The following is a 22,821-nucleotide window of genomic DNA, read 5'->3' as shown; positions in this document are numbered from 1 at the left end:
AGTAACAGTATGTCAGTACAATGCGCTCCCTCCTGCAGCGGGGGTAATTGCTTAATTAAACCACACATTGATACACTAAGAAAGCTACATTATGTGCAACTTTTACCTTTATTTCCCTGTAATTTTGTTGTCTTCTGCATTAACAGCATTTCCTTGTTTAAATCCCTATAAAAAAACTGATTGGCAATTTAGGGAACGTGTCTAAATTTAATTATACCACTAGCACTACAAAATAAATAATAACTCAAGATTTAAAGCTTAGTGCAAACAACAGCTTTTTGTGCCCATTCTTATCAAATGGACTCAACTTTTCTTGTTTTTCGAGGCGAAAATTACAAAATGGGAAACCAATGACCTAGCCAGCTGTTACAGTGACGTGCAAATCATTTGCCAGGAGTTAGCTGCTGGCATTCATTTTACATCTACCAAAACACAGGCGAGTTAATCTTCAGTCGATTGACAGTGGTCAAGGCGTGTCTACTAGAGAGAAAATCACAAAAATCGTTGAGCTGAAAGCACGAAGTTTTCCAGGGTGCACCTTTAGCCAGAGTCCACTATGCTCCTAATGACAACTAACCTATGTTGTTTAAGGCCATCGTCTGGGCTAATGTCGGTCAAAATGCTCAAAAAATCTAATTTTATTTTTTTCCTTCATTGTCACCCTCGACATGTATACTTTCAAATAAGCTATATCATTCTTCAAAAAATATTAACTAAAATCGAGAAAAATCGCGTTTTTTTCCCACTGACCCCTGGTCAAATTTTATTTAGTCTAATTATATATTCAAAACAGGTAAATCGCTATTTTTGGTTGCCTAAAGACTTTGTTGAGTATGGCATCATATATGAAGTAGTGACCATTTGCTTGCTTATTGAAGCAGCTTTTACAGAGGTAAAAATATGGCGTTGTGGAAATTGTGAGTTTGAGACTAATTGCAGTCTAAAAAAGCCAGATCAATGAGTAATCGGGAAGAAATTTGCAACAAATGATTCTGTTTTATATTTTGTGTTGATATTACTGTAAGGCATATGAAGATTTTCATTCAGGTATAGCAATTAAACCAGAAAACAAACCATATTAGACGTTATGGTGTCCATATACATAACAAGTAAAGAATCTCACATGAATTTCATTATCATGCTGATTATAAAATCAATGTTTTTTTGATAATTAACAGTTCATTTTCCACTTAGAAAGCAATTACAAGCAGGCTTTTGTAAATAGAATTCTAACTGACAATTTAAACTTGTCGAATACCCTATTTTGAGGTCGTAAACTTTGCATGAAGTATGAGTATCACCTTTATGTTGTAAACATTTCAATCCAATACTCCTAACAATTGTGTTTTGTACTGCATTCGTTTCTTGTGGCAGTAATAACTCTTGAAAGAATGGTTGGAATGCAATGAAAATCAGCCAACATATGTGAAATTAAATACTTTACAAAATAAACCTCAAAAAACAAGGTCATCCAATCATGTCATAGTAGAAACTTGACGGAAAGTTGTGAAATTTATTAATTTTTCAATCTTACCGAGATGACTATGATTTAATTTATATTGACATCTTATACAGTCATAGATTTAGGTTCATATTGTAATACATATACATCTGAATGCTACAGAAAAAATTCGGTTGTTGTATGACTTTTCGTTCAATAGATATCTTTGCCACAAATTTCCTCATATTTTTAACCCTGAAATTGTCGCCATGCCAACCGAATATCCGGTTTTCCCCCTGCACTGCATTTTACGATCTACTGCAACAAAAAGATGACAAAATCTGAAAACAAGGTACTACACGGTTAGTGTTTTAAAATAGCCCAGACAATAGCCTTAACGTGTCATGCATGATCTCACTGACCCTAGGCGTGATGGCAGGTATATCAAGTTACTTCCAACCCATGAAGTGGAACAACAAGGTTATAGTGATATTGTAACAATGTCTCAAGAGGAACTGAAGGAAGTGGAATCCTCTCGCCACAATGCATTTGCCAAAAAGCAGCAACTACAATGTCAGTTACAGAAACTGGTAAGCCATCAATGGCTGCTAATATTCAATGTCTAACACCTATGACAGCCGGTAGCAGTTCTTTTTTGATGGTGACTTCATCAGAAATTACAGCACAGCCACGTCAACGACCAGATATGAACTGAAAATGAACATGTGTTTTCAACTTCATTGAAAGTGTTATGATCAACAAAATGAACAATATTCACCACAGATTCATTCTAAGGTCATTCAGTATTCAGATATATAATTAGCTGAAATAAAATTAGTTAATTTCTTTTGCTACTGTAATTATCTCACCACTTTATATAGCAAGTGTAATTGCCTTTGGTCAAGTCCTTCAAGCAATATATATGCCAAACTATGAAAGCTCATCAGATATGCAAATTATAAATAAGCTAAGATGAAAATACAAAATGACTTGCAATATTGTTATAACCTGGTATCATCATCAATGTAACATAGCATGTTTTACCAACTTCGATCAAGTAAATCCAAGTGTGTATCCCTAATTAGGAAAGTTCATTATAAAAATTAGTAATCGACTGAAATATTCTCATTAAATATGCAAATAGGGAATTGGCTGAATTAAAAACGCTTGATGACTTGCAATGATGTAATATCATTGTATCTATAATGTACATACCGAGTATCATCAATTTCGGTCAAGTCAATTCAAATATGTATCCCTTATTTCAAAATTTCATTAAATATTCAAATAAGAAGTTGGATGAAGATAAAATGCTTAATGACTTCCAATCCAATAATGTTGTATCATAGTATCTTCAATATATGTAGCAAGTTTAAACAACTTTGGTCTAGTCAATTCGTATCGTTATGTAGGTCATTTCCCCCACACTCAGGAGCTGTGCTTAATTAGTCTAGAACATTCTCAAGATCACTGTCCTTCACGACCTCACAACCTTGAATTCAATTAGTCGTGTTTGGAATGTTCTGGAAATTTAATTAGTTGTGTAAGAGAGATAATTTTAGATCAGTAATTAGCATGTCAATAAAAGTTCTAGATTGTTCTTATATGCTCTTATATAACCACATGAGTATAAATAGGAGACCAGTCAGACATTTTGGGATCGTGTCTCTTGTGTGTTACTTCAAGTCTTTGGTAACTCCAGCAGTTTTAATTTCAAGACTTTTCAAAACCTTCACTGCCACGCTGGATTTTTACTGTCGACTTTATGCAATTTCAAGCCTGCAAGCTAAAGGACTGTTCATCATCCGTCTGACTGATACAACTCTGAGACTGGCGCTTTGCTGTCCCAGCTGAGATAAGTAGCCTGTACACTTTTACATTAAATCATGGCGGAATTTAAACCAGATGAATTTATGGAGGACCTTGATCAGGACACATTTTATTCCCTCAGAAAAGACAATCTAATTGCACTGGCCGAGTTTCTTAAAGTAGAAGTCAAAAGGTCTATGCGCAAGAGGGAAATACAGTACAATATTGTGAAATATTTAGTTGATTTGGGCCAATTTGAGGAATCCACCTTGAATGATTGTGAGCCCGGGTCTTCTTTTGAACTAAAAAAATTAGAATTAGAAATGCGGGCAAATTCGGAGATCAAGAAACTAGAATTACAAATGAAAGAAAAAATTACAAATGAAAGAAAGGGAAAGACAGGAAAAATTATAAATGGAAGAAAGAAAGAAAGATAAAGATAGGCAGGAAAGATAAGAAATGGAAGAAAGACAGAGAGAAAAACAATTGCAAATGGAAGGAAGACAAAGAGAGAGAGGAAAAAGAAAGGTAAAGAGAATTAGAAGAACGTTGACTACAGGTAGAAATGAAACGTTTAGAGCTTAGACAGTTAGGCCATAGGAAAATTCTTTTTGACATCACTTAGCATATCAGGTTAGTCCCCCTTTTCAAGAAAAGGATGTTGACAAATATTTCCTTCATTTTGAGAAAATTGCTCAGAGTACTTTGGTGGGTAAAGCCTAATGAATTTACATTTCAATTGTCCGTAGAGCAGGCTTCAGATTATGATTCTGTGAAAGAATTAATACTTAAGGGCTATGAGTTGGTGCCTGAAGGTTACCGTCAGAAATTTAGGGATTGTGAGAAGGCGAAGGATCAAACTTATGTTACATTTGCTCAAACAAAAGAACAACTGTTTGATCGTTGGTGTTCTGAGAAAATCTATCAGGGTCATGGGAAATTACGTCAACTTATTTTGATTGAGGAATTTAAAAGGTGCATTTGGAGTGACATCAAGACATTTATCAATGAATAAGTCATTGACGTCGACAATGACATAGTCCCCACTTGTAATAGGAGTATTAGTCTTGATGGGGCAGGGAAATGTGGTCATTAAGAAGTATCACTGGAGTGTAGATGTTGAGATCTATGGGTACATAGGTCTATGTCGTTGTTCCCAATTTGAAACACATGAGGCGTGTCTAAGTTATGGTTCTAAATCGGAAAAAAAGATCAGACCTGTAGCTGTTTTGGCCAGCCAAGAAATACCTATGCGCATAATAAATTAGGTACAAGATGTGACAAACATCGAAGGGTATAGAACTTGTGGTCACTGAGTTATGCATATATATGTATAATCAAGGTCAAAGGTCATCGAGGTCACATAACATTTTAATAAAAAAGTATTGCCACTTATTGCCTATATGCCCAAAATCAGACCTCTAACTCTATTTGCTTGCCAAGAATTAGATATGTACATAATTAATGAGGTTAAGTGTGTGTTGTCATAAGGTCTCCCATCATACTAAATATAAAGGACATAGCACTTGTGGTTACTTATTTATTGACATAAAAGTATATTTTAGGTAAAATGTCATCGAGGTCACATGACAGTCACCTAGCTGAGAGGCCACAGACAGACCCGCTCGGCTAAATCTCCACTCCCAAAAAAGAGTGGTTCAATAGCCGGCTAAGTTGTTACATTTTTCTGACTGAGACCGCTCAACATGTTGTAGAGTTCGTCGCATCGCACATACACACTTTATCGAAGCGAAGAAACGAATTTCATCGCTTTAAATTACACCTTTCTTAGTCAGGTGTTTGACACAGATCATTTCGTTATCCCTCGTGGATTTGAAACTTCCTGAAAAAGTTCTGCTGACCAAGGCCAGACATTTTCTAGATCAAATCTTATTGCAGAACAGCACAAAGACCAAGATATTTTGTGTTTGTTTGATAGGGCTGATGACGAAGATAAAGAAAGTCCTGTTTCGTACTATAAAAATTCTGGTATTCTAATGCGTAAATGGAGACCTCCAGATGTCTTGGTTGATGACGATTGGGCAATCAAACATCAAATTGTGCCTCCAAAGCCCTATCGTGCTGAAATATTGCGCCTGACCCATTTAAACCTCTGGGCTGGTCATTTAGGAGTCAGGACGACTTATCATAGAATTCTCAGTCACTTTTATTGGCCTAATCTCAAAGAGGATGTAGCACATTTTTGTAAAACTTGTCATACATGTCAAATGGTAGGAAAACCAAATCAGACCATTCCAAAGACCCCTTTACAACCAATTCCTGCATTTCAAGAACTGTTTAGTAGGATATTAATAGACTGTGTTGGGCCCCTACCAAAAACAAGATCAGGAAATGAGTACATGTTGACAATAATGTGAACATCTACTTGGTTCCCAGAAGACTATACTGGAAGCTTTGGTCAAATTTTTCACTTTATTCGGCCTCCCTAAATGTGTCCCGTCTGGTCAAGGCTCCAACTTTATGTCTGGAATTTTCCAACAAGTAATCGATCAGCTAGGCATTAAACAGTATAAGTTGTACGCCTATCACCCAGAGAGTCAGGGTGCTCTCCAACGATTCCATCAAACTTTGAAAAATATTATTAGGACCTACTATTTGACACAGAGAAGCATTGGGATAAAGAAATTCATTTTCTTCTCACTGCTGTTAGAGAGTCAATTCAAGAGTCTCTTGGTTTTAGCCCGTCTGAGCTTGTATTTGGACATACAGTCTGTGGCCCACTCAAGCTTTTCAAAGAGAAATTCCTATCAGACGATAATAATTGTCTGAATATTCTACAATATGTGTCAGATTTTCATCCAAAACTCTCTAAGGCATGTGAATAAGCCAGAGAAAACCTTGAGTCAGCTCAGCAGTAAATGAAAATTAAATACAATAAAAACACCTCAAAACGGAAGTTTGAACCAGGTCAAAAGATTTTTGTTGTGTTCCGGTCCCTGGTAAACCACTCCATACTCGTTACTTTGGGCCATATCTAATCAATAAGAAATTAAACGATTTAATGACATCATAATAACACCTGACAAGCGAAAATAAAAACAGTTGTGCCACATACATATGCTCAAGCATTACCGGTATTTGGATAGGGATAATTCTACTATAACACAGCCTGTCAGTGCAGTCAGTTCAAAACATTATGAAGACAGCGATACCGAAACTGGCTTGTGTGAAAATACTCTAGATTCAAAGCTTGGCTCGGTCAAACTCCTGGCGAATCTTGAATCAACAAAGTTGGTACACCTCCAGTAGTCACAACGACAACAGGTGAAAGAAATGATCCTCGAATATAAACACCTATTCCAAGATATTCAAACGAAGACAAACGTCATCCATCACGACGTTTATGTTGGCGACAGTAAGCCTGTGAAACAACATCCATACAGACTGAATCCAATAAAAGCGAAATATCTCAAGGAAGAAGTCAAATATCTGCTGGCTAATGACTATATTGAACCCAGTAAAAGTAACTAGACTTTGCCGTGCATATTTGTGCCAAAAGTAGGTCATAGTTATCGTATGTGCACGGACTACAGGAAAGTGAACACTCTAACAAAGACAGACACTTTCCCAATCCCGAGGATTGATGATTGCAACGATTGAGTGGGAAAAGCCAACTATGTAACAAAACTTGATCTACTAAAGGGATTTTGGCAATTCCCTCTGAGGGATCGTGCTCGTGAAATATCCGTCTTTGTTACACCAAACGGTTTGTTCCAGAACAAGGTAGTGCCACTCGGAATGAAGAACTCTCCGGCCACATTCAAACGGATGATCAACAACGTCATATCCGGACCAGAAGGATGTGGAGCTCATGCCGACGACATCGTCCTGTACAGTGACACCTGGGAGGAACACATCAAACTCATGCTGACTGATGCGCTTTCCTGGTATGGTTGGTTACTACAGAAAATTATGTCCAAATTTCCAAATAGTGACTGAGCCTTTCCAAAACATACTTAAAAAGAAAGTAAGGTTTGTTAGGTCAGAACAATGCCAACAGGCATTTGATACACTTAAAGCCATACTGCAAGATGCTCCAGTCTTGTCTGCACCAGATCTCAGTTTGCCATTCAAATTAGCTGTAGTTGCTAGTATACGGTTGCTGGTGCTGTGTTATTGCAAGAGGATAGTCATGAGATAGATCATTGTTTTTACAACTTTTCACGCAAATTTAACATATCTCAGTGAAACTACTCTACAATTGAAAAAGAGTGTTTATCTTTGATATTAGCTTTACAGCATTTTGAAGTTTATGTTACTTCTTCAAAACAGCTAATAGTGGTTTATATTGATCACAACCCTCTTGTTTTCCTGCAGAAATTAAAAGGCAAAAATCAGAGATCGCTAAGATGGAGTCTAACGTTACAGGAGTTAAATCTTGATATTAGACATATTAAGGGTAGAGACAATTTTATTGCAGACTGTCTCTCTCTCATATTTAGAGTTTATTGTTGTTCACATTTTAATATAACATTTGTAAAAGAAAGATTTTTCTTTTAAAAAATTCCTTTTTAGAGAGGGTGTGTTATGTAGGTCATTTCCCCCACACTTAAGAGCTGTGTTTCATTAGTCTATAACAATTTTAAGGTCACTGTCCATCACGACCTCACAACCTTGAATTTAATTAGTCATGTTTGGAATGTTCTGGAAATTTAATTAGTTGTGTAAGAGAGAGAATTTTAGATCAGTAATTAGCATGTCAAAAGAAGTTCTAGATTGTTCTTACATGCTATTTTATAACCACATGAGTATAAATAGGAGACCAGCGCAGCTTGCAGAAAGACATTTTGGGATTGTGTCTCTTGCATGTTACTTCAAGTTTTTGGAAACTCCAGCAGTATTTTTATACTAAATTTGGTTGTATACCTAAATTGCTGAGTTCACCTTTTGTTGTTTTCCTACGGCTTTGGGTATGCCACGATATTCCAGGAGATTGGTGATAAAAATAAGTTTTTGCTTGAATTCGTGTCACGAGTGTCAGATGTGTGTAAACAACAATCGCAATTTAGAATAACTCAAAAACCACAACTACGCACCTACGCTTATTTCAAAACTTTACTAGAACCAGAAAAATACCTTTCACTTGACTTTAATTCAATATATTCAAGCTTTTGCTCGTTTTCGTTGTGGAATTTTACCATTAGCTATTGAAGAGGGGCGAAAACAGAATATTGACTTACGAGACAGACTTTGCACATTATGTAAACTTAGAGAAGTTGAGGATGAGTTTCATTTTCTTCTGGTTTGTCCGTTTTATAGAGAACTGAGACAGGAATACTTACCAGTGTATTTTCAGACAGAAGCGAATATTCTTAAATTCGCAAGGCTTGTGCAGACAAAACATCCGAAAACTTTACTCAATCTCTGTAAATTTATTTTCAAAGCTTTTTCCAAGAGGAAGACAGTACATGCTGAATAGTGTATCGCTACATTTATGTATGACTTCAACTCATTGTATATATAATTTTTCCGAAACTTGTATATGGGCCAGAGGCCTTTGAAAGCAATAAACTATTTTCTTTTTCCTATATATATATATATATATATATATATATATAATATATATATATATATATATATATATATATATATATATATATATATATAATATATATATATATGTATATATATCCCTGTTTAGGAAAGTTTATTAAATGTGCAAATTATAAATTGGCTGAAGTAAAAAATATTTAATGACTTCCAATAATATTAAATCATAGTATCTTCGATATACACACCAAGTTTCGTAAATTGTGATTGAGTCGATTTATATATGTATCCCTAATTCATTAATCCCTAGTTCATTAAATATGCAAATTACCAAATATCTTTCATGATACGCCTTAATATCTTTCACGGCTGATATATCTTGCCATGATCAACATTTGTAGAAAATCTAATCAAATTGTGTACAGTCGTTCTCAATGTATATCCATTTTTTCTACAATCATCAATTGTGCAAGTGAGCAAAACGTAAGCAAGCTACATCCTTCAAAACCTAACTGAATCTTTATACCAGATTTGACTCTGATCTGATGAGCCGTTTTTGAGATATCGAGCACACAAACAAACAGACATACAGACAGACAGACATCACTGCGACATTAGCCAACGTTAGCTGGCTGGCTTAAGTTGTGTTCATCAATTAATGTTCGAAGGAGCCCAGCTGATGTACAGGGAAACTAAGGAGAACTTTTTACCATGAAACTCAAATTATGACTAAAGACACTAGTCACCAGTGAAACTCATCCAAGAAATGATATATTGATATTATATTGAAATAATGATGAAATCTGTAATTTTTGGGGGGTGCAATTTTTTGCCATTTTGGTCAGAAAATTTGATTCTCAAAAAAACTGATCGTCAGATAGCTTTGGTGGACATATTCTTAGTGATGATCTTAATGTGATATCTTCAAATTATGATGAAATCTTCAATTGTGTATTTTTGCAGCTATTTGTGCCACTTTTTGTCTTGCCACAAATTTAAGAAATCATGAACAAATCTGAAAGAGATCATGCCTTGGGACCTACGTACCATATATCAAAGCTATCTGACCTGTAGTTTTGAAGAACATTTTTAAAGACTTTTTGACCAAAAATGACAAAAATTGCTTTAAAAATACAAATATCCAAATTTCACTGCCATTTGAACAAATCTAACTGAAGTCACGCTGAGCAAACTGCATATCAAATCATAAAACAATCGGAAATGCGGTTTCAGAGGTGAAGGCAATTGTTGACGGAAGACGGACGATGACGACGACAAACACGGACGATGATGGAAAATCAGCCTATTTGATAAGCTTCGCGTCGCTGACAGCAGAGCTTAAATTGGAGCAGAGTCATCGGAAAATGCACGTCGGGACTAGATCAAACTTTACCCGTCAACAATTACAATGCTTGTTATACACATACAGACTGTTTTGTCAAGCGAAAAGCCAAGCAGCTTAGAATACTTGTAGGGAATTACACTTCAACCGAAAGTATCAAACTTTATAGCTGTGGCAGTTTGGGATGTGAAAGCTCTCCTGTGTAGGGTGTTTTCTTTTTGGAAATTGTGTTGTCATAGTGATGTGGAATAACTATGTATGTTTATTTTCAATGCAATAGCTGTTATTAATTTTGAAAGTTTTTTCTCTCTATTTTCAGGTAGACTCATCATTGCGAAGGACTACCGAGAAGGGAAGTTTATCGGTGGATCCTCCTATTCTTCATCTTGCTGTCGACTGTTTTGTCATCAAAGGACTGATCAGGTCTTTTAAAGATATACCTGACAGAATTACTGTTGGTAAAGTGAGGTATGGTACTTTTTCACTTATATTGTTTTGCCTTAAATACAAAGACTGATTGGATGACTTTGGTTAAAATGGTTTGAAAAAACAGAAGTTTTGTTGTCTTCAATATAACATCACTTGTAACTAATAAAATGGAAAGACAATTCTAATCCATAAGACGTATTTTCCCTAAGATGTCAGTGTGGTTGATGTGAATAAGTCGATTGATTTCAATAAATCTGTCAGTGACCTTTGTTTAGAGCGAAATCAGATGGAAGTTTTGGTATTTATTTTGTTTTCTTATAACACAAAACGTTTCTTTTAGTCACTTGATCATTTGAATTGACCTGCATTTAATATGTCAATACAAGGCAGTATGAAAACCTAACATGCTATTTATTGTTGACAATTTACTTTTAGTTCTCATCATTTATCAATTACAACAATCCTGGCTGTACACATACAGGGTACATATTGAATACTGTTCGTTTCAACATGTACATGGAATTACAAGTTGTGGCTGCTGTCCATTTCGAGACACTTGACAATGTATGTTGGTTAATCCCAAATATACCTGGCTCTACAAAATATTATATATGTTATGTTTTATCTGTAAAGACACCTACTCCATGGCAGCATATTTTGGAACAGTGGTCACTATACATATTCGTTTCAGCACAGCAATGAATGGGTATATTATGATGGGTTGAAAGAACTGCAGGGGCAAAGACTTTCACAATTTCAACATCAACCAAATGCACATCGCTCGTTGACTTTGCTTTATGTAATGATGAAATAGGTAGGACTGTAAATATGAAGGTCTCAGTGGATTACGGTGGGCAAAAACACACACATCAACTTCATTTTTTAAAAATGTACAATCGTTATAAAAATATAGTCAAAATCTGATTGTGACCACCCCCTTCGAATATCTAATGGTCCGTCCCTAATATTGTTGGTGCCATGAAATATGATGAGGCTATATGACGAGGCTCATGTTATTTCTAATACGTTTATTACTAGCTATACGAAAGCAATATACGCAACTCAATAGACTAGTTGACTAAATACTAACATGTCGCTGTCTCATGCAGTCTTATCTAAAGCTTTTATTTTTCTTTCTATTTAATTTGAATAGGTGCAACGAACTTGTGCCTAATTACAGTTGCAGCAAAAAATCATAAAAAGTACTGTACAAAACATACAACCCGGAAACAAATAAATCGCAAACAAGTGACAAAAAGGAGGAACAAAAGATAAGACGAATTAATCGAATTAATCGAATTAAATAATACAGCTAGTTTTCAAGCGGGTTCGAACCCACAACATACGGCATCAGTCACCTAGCGGAGAGGCCACAGAGGGAACCGCTCGGCTAAATCTCCACTCCCAAAAAGAGTGGTTCAATAGCCGGCTAAGTTGTTACATTTTTCTGACTGAGACCGCTCCCAAGAATCTGTGGTATTCACCGTAGCTACTTATAAAAATATCAAAAGTCTGATTCGGTAAAATTGTAATTAAAAATTGTATTGATTGTTATCGGAATGTAAACGAAACATATGGACTTACATTCTTCACACTGGGTACCATGGTAACACCCTGGACATGAGCAAGAGTAGTCGTCACAAGATTCTTTTGTACAGATACCATTGTTGTAGCATGGATTGGGTTGACATGGGTCAGACACTGTGAACAGAGATCAGTCTGGTACAGTTTTAGTCATTTAAGGAGCGCTGCACCCAATACCGCGTATTTTCCTCAAAAATCTCATTTTTGGAAATATCGATACAATTTGTTAACCCAGGATTAATATTTGTTGGATTTACCTTGTGTTTTTCAAGCAGTCGTAAGTTGCGTGATAAAGAAGTGTTAAATTATACAAATGTATGCAAATCATTCCATTTCATGGCTTCTCTTTTCTCCCTAATTCAAGATTTACAAAGAACTTAACTCCACTCCGGCTTGGTCGAATTTTCTGAAAGTTTCACATTCTGTTCTATAAATAATACATAACAACACTTTTTAATTGACGATAAAGTTCTTAAGCCTTCAATGGGAGGCATTCTAATTTTGCTTATCATGGTTTTAATCAATTTTTGAGTGACAGTCTTTTCACCCATGCAATTTCAGAATGAGGCTAGATGATGCGAAATGAAACAATCGTTGTTTTTACATATACTCTTCTTTGAAGTGAAATAATACATTTCAGACAATAGAGTCTAGTTTTGGATTTAAATTGATTGGCATCATTACTATTAAAATTGAGGGTTTTTAATCCCAAATATACAGCCCTTCGTCATTCGGGTTAACCATTGTTAAAACACCAAACTGTATATTCTTTGGTTTTTTTGACAATTTATTGTGTGAGGGGGTTTCCTTGACATCTAAGATGAAAAATATTCTTTTGAAAGAACTTTATTGGCAAAATGCAGCTTCACCTTGACAATCTCACCATTATTTTATTCGCAGCAAGACATATTACATCTAAGTGTATGAACCTGATCAAGATTAGCTCTACCAAAGTTCAGATCATAAGTTGGCCATAAAAATTCGACAGTGGTTCCTTTATTGTTGCTTTGGACAGAACTCTTGAACTTAAAGCGCAATTAATCAAGTACACTGAAACAAACGGACTTCCATTGTTCACACTGGGCTGGGTACTATGGTAACACTCTGGATATGAACAGGAGAAGGTGTCAGAAGTCTATGGTGTATGGGTACCATAGTTGGAGCATGGATTGGTTTGACATGGGTAAGATACTGCGAACAGAGATCAGTTTGGTAGAGTGTATACTTTTTCAACAATCTCGTCACTATTGTACTCCCTGGAGACACATATTATATCCAAGTGTAAGTCAGCCGTGGGGGTTCTACCTCAGTTCCTAATATTTTTGGTTCGTACAGAAATCCGGAACTGAAAACTGCAATTAATCAAGTAGACTGAAACATTTGTACTTACGCTGTTCACAGTGGGTACCATGGTAACATCCTGGACATGAACAGGAGTAGGCGTCACAAGAGTCTGGTGTACAGGTACCATTGTTGGAGCATGGATTGGATCGACATGGGTCAGTCACTGTGAACAGAAATAAGTCGGGTACATTTGTAATCATTACGGGATGCTCTGTAACAAATACAGCGCAGTTTGCTCAAACGAACCTTTTAAAAATATTGATTGAATTTTAATTAATTTGTTTACCCAAAATTGAGATATGTGTCGTCTCACCTTTTTGCTTTTCAAGCAGTCGTAAGTTGCGTGAAAAAGAAGTGTTAATTTATGCAAATTTTGCAAATTCCCAAGTTTCCTGGCTTCTCTTTTCTCCAAATTTCAAAAATAACAAAGAAAATAACTCCCGTGTGGCTTGGTCAAATTTTCAGAAATTTTCAAATTATATTCTTTAAATAATACAAAATAAAGCAACTATTTTGTTTGTATACGTTTTGAATAATCTCATCATAATTGTATTCCCTACAGACACATATTATATCTAAGTGTAACAACCAAGTGTGGGTTCAACATTCAGATATTAAGTCGACCACAGACGTTTTACCGTAGTTCCTATTATTTTATCGTTTGGACAGAAATCCGGAACTTAAAACTGCAATTAATCAAGTACACTGAAACATATTGACTTACATTGTTCACAATGGGTACCATGGTAACACCCCGGACAAGAACAGGAATAGTCGTCACACGACCCTTGTGTACAGTTACCATTGTTGGAGCATGGATTTGGTTTACATGGGTCAGACACTGCGAACAGAGGTCAGTCAGGTTCAGTGTATGCTTGTTCAACAATCTCATTACTGTATCCCTATTAACACAGTCTGGTAGAGTGTATACCCTTCTACAGATAATTCATATCTTCAGATAATAAGTCGGCCATAGAGGTTCTATAATTCTTCCTTATATTTTATCGTTCGGTCAAGAAATCGGCAGTTGAAAACTGGAACAATTGAAGTACACTAAAAAATACGGACTTACATTGTTCGCACTGGGTACCATGGTAACACCCTGGACATGAACAAGAGAAGTCGTCACAAGACTCTGGACTACAGATACCATTGTTGTAGCATGGATTGGGTTGACATGGGTCAGACACTGGGAACGGAGAAAAGTCAGGTACAACATATGGTCTGTTTAAGAATCTCACCATCATTGTAACCCTCAAACACATTTTATATCTAAGCGTATAAACCTGTTCTGGGTCAGAACTACTATCATTCACATTATAAACCTGGCGTAAAAGTTCTACCATAGTCCCTAAAATTCTTGCTTCAGAGAGAAATCTGGAACTTAAAAGTGCAATAAATCAAGTACACTGTTACATATGGACGTACCGGTACATTGTTCACACTGGGTACCATAAAAACCACCCCGGACAAGAACAAGAATAGTCGTCACAAGATCCCTGCGTACAGGCTCTATTGTTATTGCATGGATTTGGTTTACATGGGTCAGACACTCTGAATAGAGATCAGTCTAGTACAGTGTATATTCTTTCAACAATCTCGTAATCATGATTGTATTCCCTACTGACACAATCAGGTAGAGTGTATAATGTCTCAACAGATAATTCAGATTAAACACGATTGGAACCAATTTGGGATAATTGGATTTTCATATTTTGCAAATTTCTCAGAAGTGTTAGGTGCCATATACCTGAATGTTGCAATATCGCAAATTACTCATAAAAACAAGTTTGTAATATGAAAAAAAGCAGATGAGATAACATTTTTAGATTAAAACGACATTACTTCACCATCCAATTATCCCAAATTAGTTCCCATCGTGTTATTTTCAAATAATTAGTCGGCCATAGAGGTTCTACTACTGTTCCTCTTATTTAATCGTTCAAGTATACTAAAAAATATGGACTTACATTGTTCGCACTGGGTACCATAGTAACATCCTGGACATGAACAAGAGTAGGCGTCACAAGACTCTGGACTACAGATACCATTGTTGTAGCATGGATTGGGTTCACAGGGGTCAGACACTGCGAACAGAGATCAGTCGACTACATTCTATAATTTTGTAAATGATGTCACCATTATTCTTATCCCGGAAACACATATTATATCTAAGTGTATTAACATTGTGGAGGTTTGCATAAGCAACATTCAGATAATCAGTCGGCAATAGATGTTCTGCAGTAGTTCGTGATTCCATTAAAATTAATGTTGGTTTTGACAGAACTTCGGAATTTACAAATGCAATTAATCAAGTACACTGAAACGTATTGACTTACATTGTTCACACTGGGTACCATGGTAACATCCTGGACATGAACAAGAGTAGTCTTCACAAGACACTCGTGTACATATACCATTGTTGGAGCATGGATTGGGATGACATGGGTCAGACACTGCGAACAGAGATCAGCCTGGTTGAGTGTATACGTTTTCAACAATCGAACTTATCATCATTATATTCCCTGCAGACACATATTATTTGTAAGTGTATCAACCAGGTGTTGGTTGGCACTACCACCATTCAGATAATAAGTCGACATTTGGAGTTCTACCATAGTTTCTTATATTTTAGGTTCGGACAGAAATTCGGAACTTAAAACTGCAATTAATCAAGTACACTGAAACCTAGGGACCTACATTGTTCACACTGGGTACCATAGTAACATCCTGGACATGAACAGGAGTAGTCGTCACAAGAGTCTTGTGTACAGATACCATTGTTGGAGCACGGATTGGGATGACATGGGTCAGACACTGCGAACAAAGATCAGTCTGGTAGAGTAAATACGTTTTGAGTAATCTCATGAAAATTGTATTCCCTACAGACACATATTATATCCAAGTCTATCAACCAGATATGGGTTGGCACTAGCATCATTCAGATAATAAGTCGACCATAGAGGTTTTACCGTAGTTCCTATTATTTTATCGTTTGGACAGAAATCCGGAACTTAAAACTGCAATTAATCAAGTACACTGAAACATGTGGACTTACATTGTTCACACCGGATACCATGGTAACACCCTGGACACGAACAAAAATAGCCGTCACAAGACTCTGGACTACAGATGCCATTGTTGTAGCATGGATTGGGTTCACAGGGGTCAGACACTGCAAACAGAGACCAGGCGTGTATATTCTATAATTTTTTAAATAATGTTACCATTATTGTTATCCCATAAACATATATTATATCTAAGTGTATCAATCTGATGCAGGTTTGCAAAACAAATATTCGGATAATAAGTCGGCAATAGATGTTCTACAGTGGCTCCTATAAAATATTGTGGGATTTTGATAGAACTCCGGAATTTAAAACTCCAATTAGTCAAGTACACTGAAACATAGAGACCTACATTGTTCACACTGTGTATCATAAACAACACCCCGGACAAGAACAAGAATAGTCGTCACGAGACCCTTGGGTATAGTTTCCATTGTTGGAGCATGGATTCGGTTTACATGGGTCAGACACTGTGAACAGAGATCAGTCGGGTACAGTGTATACTCTTTCAACTATCTCGTCATCACTATGGTATTCCCTACAGACACAGTCAGGTAGAGTGTATACTGTCTCAACAGATAATTCTGATATTCAAATAATTAGTCGGCTGTAGAGGTTCTACCACTGTTCCTATTATTTTATCATTCGGACCAAAATCAAGAACTGAAAACAGAATGATTCAAGTACACTCAAAAACATGGACTTACATTGTTCGCACTGGGTACCATGGTAACACCCTGGACATGAACAAGAGTAGGTGTCACAAGACTCTGGACTACAGATACCATTGTTGTAGCATGGATCAGGTTGACAGGGGTCAGACACTGCGAACAGAGATCAGTCGGCTACATTCTATAATTTTGTAAATGATGTCACCATTATTGTTATCGCGGAAACACATATTATATCTAAGTGCATCAATCTGGTTGAGGTTTCCACAACCAACATTCAGATAATCAGTCGGCAATATATGTTCTACAGTAGTTCAGTGTTTCCTATAAAATATTGTTGGTTTTGACAGAACTTCGGAATTTAAAACTGCAATTAATCAAGTACACTGAAACGTATTGACTTACATTGTTCACACTGGGTACCATGGTAACACCCTGGACATGAACAAGAGTAGTCTTCACAAGACTCTCGTGTACATATGCCATTGTTGGAGCATGGATTGGGATGACATGGGTCAGACACTGCAAACAGAGATCAGCCTGGTTGAGTGTATACGTTTTCAACAATCGAACTTATCATCATTATATTCCCTGCAGACACATATTATTTGTAAGTGTATCAACTAGGTGTTGGTTGGCACTACCACCATTCAGATAATAAGTCGACATTGGACGTTCTACCATAGTTTCTTATATTTTAGGTTCGGACAGAAATTCGGAACTTAAAACTGCAATTAATCAAGTACACTGAAACATAGGGACCTACATTGTTCACACTGGGTACCATGGTAACATCCTGGACATGAACAGGAGTAGTCGTCACAAGAGTCTTGTGTACAGATACCATTGTTGGAGCACGGATTGGGATGACATGGGTCAGACACTGTGAACAGAGATCAGTCGGGTACAGTGTATACTCTTTCAACAATCTCTTCATCTCTATGGTATTCGCTACTGACACAGTCAGGTAGTATGTATACTGTCTCAACAGAAAATTCTGATATTCAAATAATTAGTCGGCTATAGATGTCCTACCACTGTTCCTATTATTTTATCATTCGGACCAAAATCAAGAACTGAAAACAGAATGATTCAAGTACACTCAAAAACATGGACTTACATTGTTCGCAATGGGTACCATGGTAACACCCTGGACATGAACAAGAGTAGGTGTCACAAGACTCTTGACTACAGATACCATTGTTGTAGCATGGATCAGGTTGACAGGGGTCAGACACTGCGAACAGAGATCAGTCGGCTACATTCTTTTGTAAATGATGTCACCATTATTGTTATCCCGGAAACATATTATATCTAAGTGCATCAATCTGGTTGAGGTTTCCACAACCAACATTCAGATAATCAGTCGGCAATATATGTTCTACAGTAGTTCAGTGTTTCCTATAAAATATTGTTGGTTTTGACAGAACTTCGGAATTTAAAACTGCAATTAATCAAGTACACTGAAACGTATTGACTTACATTGTTCACACTGGGTACCATGGTAACATCCTGGACATGAACAAGAGTAGTCGTCACAAGACTCTCGTGTACAGATGCCATTGTTGGAGCATGGATTGGGATGACATGGGTCGGACACTGCAAGTAGAGATCAGCCTGGTTGAGTGTATACGTTTTCAACAATCGAACTTATCATCATTATATTCCCTGCAGACACATATTATTTGTAAGTGTATCAACCAGGTGTTGGTTGGCACTACCACCATTCAGATAATAAGTAGACATTGGACGTTCTACCATAGTTTCTTATATTTTAGGTTCGGACAGAAATTCGGAACTTAAAACTGCAATTAATCAAGTACACTGAAACATAGGGACCTACATTGTTCACACTGGGTACCATGGTAACATCCTGGACATGAACAGGAGTAGTCGTCACAAGAGTCTCGTGTACAGATGCCATTGTTGGAGCATGGATTGGGATGACATGGGTCGGACACTGCAAACAGAGATTAGTCTGGTTGAGTGTATATGTTTTCAACAGACACATATTATTTATAAGTGTATCAACTAGGTGTTGATTGGCACTACCACCATTCAGGTAATAAGTCGGCATTGGAGGTTCTACCATAATTTCTAATATTTTAGGTTCGGACAGAAACTCGGAACTTAAAACTGCAATTAATCAAGTACACTGAAACATGGGGACCTACATTGTTCACACTGGGTACCATGGTAACATCCTGGACATGAACAGGAGTAGTCGTCACAAGAGTCTGGTGTACAGGTTCCATTGTTGGAACACGGATTGGGATGACATGGGTCAGACACTGCGAACAGAGATTAGTCTGGTAGAGCAAATACGTTTTGAGTAATCTCATGATAATTGTATTCCCTACAGACACATATTATATCCAAGTCTATCAACCAGATGTGGGTTGGCACTACCAAAATTCAGTAAACAAGTCGACCATAGAGGTTTTACCGTAGTTCCTATTATGTTATCGTTTTGACAGAAATCCTGAACTTTAAACTGCAATTAATCAAGTACACTGAAACATGTGGACTTACATTGTTCACACCGGATACCATGGTAACACCCTGGACATGAACAAAAGTAGTCTTCACAAGACTCTGGACTACAGATACCATTGTTGTAGCATGGATTGGGTTCACAGGGGTCAGACACTGTGAACAGAGATCAGTCGGATACATTCGATAAATTTGTAAATATTTTAAATTTTTAAATTTTTTAATTCACCATTATTGTTATCCGGAAACACATATTATATCTAAGTGTATCAAACTTTTGCAGGTTTGCACAACCAATAGCCAGATAATAAGCCGGTAATAGATGTTCTACAGTGGTTCCTATAAAATATTGTCGGGTGTTGATAGAACTCCGGAATTTAAAACTCCAATAAGTCAAGTACACTGAAACATATGGACCTACATTGTTAACAAAGTAATATCACTGTAGCGTTTTGTATTCAGGAAACCATCCTTCAGCACATTGAACGCCATAGCAAGGTGTACATGTGCAGTCTAGACATTCTCAAAGCTTTCGATTCTGTGTGGTGGAATGGCCTTTTCAGAAAGTTATATGTTAATGTAGGAATTAACTCGAAACTTTGGAGGCAATTACGTAATATGTTTCCCGGTCAACATTGCAAAATTGTCTGGGTACATGTACTTCAGAAAACTTCCCAATACTGCAGGGAATTCGCCAGGGTGGTGTACTCTCTACGGCACTATTCCTTATTTACATTAATGATTTATTCACTGAGCTTGAGTCCAGTAAAGTCGGCTGTTTTATCGGTTCATCATTTGTAGCTCTGGTGTTGGACCAAATGGGATTAATCGTATTATTGGTGCAGAGGTTAGGAAAAAAAAGTGTATGCCTGCAACTTCCCACACATGTGAACTTTGGACAGTCTCTGATACTAAAATATTAATGATAGAACGGTGCCAGCGATATGCTGCAAAAATAATACAAGGTTTATCGACAAGACCTTCATCGGACATTGCTTTAAGTACGATTGGCTTGTCCTCAATGGAAGCACACTTAGATTTATGTAAATTACGATTTCTTGGAACATTGTGTCGCCTTAGTAACTCTGCTTTGTGCAAAAGGTCTTCCTACATCGTCTTTTTCAATTCAAACTATCAGTCATTGAAATTCAAAGAGGCTTCATTCCTGATGTGTTACGTATTTTAGCAAAATATGGCCTGTTATGTTTTCTGGAAGAATTCTATTTGTCAGTATTCTCTCCTAACAAAGCAACTAGTAAATTGATAGTTAAAGACACTGTGTATGTAAGAGAAATTGTCTTGCGGAAGAGTAGACTTGAAAGTAAAAGGGAATTAGATTTCTTTCATACTGTGCATCCAAAAATTGAACAACTTTTCTTATTGCTCTTTGCAAAAATGTTTCCTTTCTTCAAAGATACTGTGATGTATATTTTACAGATCCTTGCAAATCTGGAAATAATATATTGTCCAAAATGTGAAGAAGACACGAATAATTTGCTTATCCATTCTGCTGTAGCCTGCACGGAAACAGAACAACAGAGGATTGATCTTTGGTCTAAGTGGATTAACCACACAAGTGTGCACTTTACAGTTTTCCTTAATGACCTCAGTGATGAATATTTTGTTTCGACAATGCTTGGAAACGGATATGTCATTAACGATTTCAGCTCTGAGGATAGTACGTTTCTCGTAAAAACATCCCTGGAATTTTTTTCAGACAATATTTTTGCGTTAACTAATCACATTTTTCTCTCTGATGTAACTGTTGTGACTCTTAAAATATAAATATGTATGTTCCTGTGACTCTTCTTTGCACCGGAGGAAATAAAGAAACAACAACGACAACAACTTAAACATAGAGACCTACTTTGTTCACACTGGCTACCGTGGTAACATCCTGGACATGAACAGGAGTAGTCGTCACAAGAGTCTTGTGTACAGGTTCCATTGTTGGAGCACGGATTGGGATGACATGGGTCAGACACTGCGAACAAAAATCAGTCTCGTAGAGTAAATTCGTTTTGAGTAATCTCATGAAAATTGTATTCCCTACAGACACATATTATATCCAAGTATATCAACCAGATGTGGGTTGGCACTAGCATCATTCAGATAATAAGTCGGCCATCGAGGTTTTACCGTAGTTCCTATTATTTTATTGTTTGGACAGAAATCCGGAACTTAAAACTGCAATTAATCAAGTACACTGAAACATATGGACCAAAATTGTTCACACCGGATACCATGGTAACACCCTGGACGTGAACAAGCGTAGTTGTCACAAGGCTCTTGTGTAAAGGTACCATTTTTGGAGCGAGGATTTGGTTGACATGTGTCAGACACTGCAAACAGAGATCAGTCGGATTGAGTGGTTGGGTCAAATTATCTGAATTTTTTACATTGTGTTTTCAAACGCTACATAGGACTATTATGTTTGGCAATACAATTTTTACACATTGAATAAGAGGGATTTTAATTTCACTAATGATGGTTTGAATTTTTTGAGTGACCGTCTTTTCGACCATTTTATAATGAGGGTAGATATTGCAAAATAACATAGTCGTTTTTTTTTACATATACTATTCTGTTATTTTTACATATACTATTCGGACGTCGGCCATGTTCAATGTTTACAGTACAATCAGAAGTGTATGTGGAGGAAATAACTAACAAACGCTGTTCATGATACCCACCCTCTAGGGGCAGACCTTCCTATATGATGTACCACATTTGATGCTTGTGGAAAGCTTTACCACACAAAGGAGCATTTAAACTTTTAGAAAATGACAGCTTGAATAAGAAGGTATTCTGAAAATGTCAAATACTGAGGAAAAATGCGCAAATATTCAAAATAAACAGGTTAACTGACTAGTCAGCTATAAAAAACAATGAAAATGTTTATGATCAAAAGTTTTTGAGATGCACACATTTTAACAAATACAGAAATTATTAACATTATAAATATAAGACCACACTATTTTTTCAGGGATGGGACAGGTTGGAAATTAGGGGTGAGAGACCATTGCACTCCTATTGTTGCATGTGGATGCAGCCACACCATTTCATTTACAGCATACTTATTCACTATGTTGTGTTCAAGTTCCATATTGTACTGACTGTCATACAAGG

General features: G+C 36.6%; 2 protein-coding genes across 2 annotated transcripts in view; both read right to left on the bottom strand.

The window, feature by feature from the left end:
* The window catches only part of LOC139136471 (fibropellin-1-like), a 42,697-nt gene extending 23,130 nt beyond the window's left edge, over positions 1-19,567 (bottom strand). The window contains exons 1-15 of the mRNA XM_070704197.1: positions 19,564-19,567; positions 19,374-19,490; positions 19,043-19,159; positions 18,682-18,798; positions 17,966-18,082; positions 17,605-17,721; positions 17,236-17,352; positions 16,519-16,635; positions 16,161-16,277; positions 15,800-15,916; positions 15,431-15,547; positions 14,533-14,649; positions 14,185-14,301; positions 13,507-13,623; positions 12,117-12,233 (exon numbers count right to left, since the gene is read on the bottom strand). Of these exons, the coding sequence (XP_070560298.1) occupies positions 12,117-12,233; positions 13,507-13,623; positions 14,185-14,301; positions 14,533-14,649; positions 15,431-15,547; positions 15,800-15,916; positions 16,161-16,277; positions 16,519-16,635; positions 17,236-17,352; positions 17,605-17,721; positions 17,966-18,082; positions 18,682-18,798; positions 19,043-19,159; positions 19,374-19,490; positions 19,564-19,567 (1,642 nt within the window). The remainder of the gene's footprint in view (positions 1-12,116; positions 12,234-13,506; positions 13,624-14,184; positions 14,302-14,532; positions 14,650-15,430; positions 15,548-15,799; positions 15,917-16,160; positions 16,278-16,518; positions 16,636-17,235; positions 17,353-17,604; positions 17,722-17,965; positions 18,083-18,681; positions 18,799-19,042; positions 19,160-19,373; positions 19,491-19,563) is intronic.
* A 56-nt stretch (positions 19,568-19,623) lies between these two features.
* Positions 19,624-22,821, bottom strand: part of LOC139136470 (adhesive plaque matrix protein 2-like) — a 28,722-nt gene continuing 25,524 nt past the window's right edge. Inside the window, exons 4-5 of the mRNA XM_070704195.1 lie at positions 21,560-21,676; positions 19,624-19,848 (exon numbers count right to left, since the gene is read on the bottom strand). Coding sequence (XP_070560296.1) covers positions 19,700-19,848; positions 21,560-21,676 — 266 coding nt within the window. The 3' untranslated portion in view covers positions 19,624-19,699. The remainder of the gene's footprint in view (positions 19,849-21,559; positions 21,677-22,821) is intronic.

This window comes from Ptychodera flava, chromosome 7 (assembly GCF_041260155.1).
Source record: "Ptychodera flava strain L36383 chromosome 7, AS_Pfla_20210202, whole genome shotgun sequence".
NCBI classification, from domain to species: domain Eukaryota; kingdom Metazoa; phylum Hemichordata; class Enteropneusta; family Ptychoderidae; genus Ptychodera; species Ptychodera flava.
Note: the sequence above shows the minus strand (reverse complement) of the source record. Positions and strands in the feature narration are given on the sequence as shown.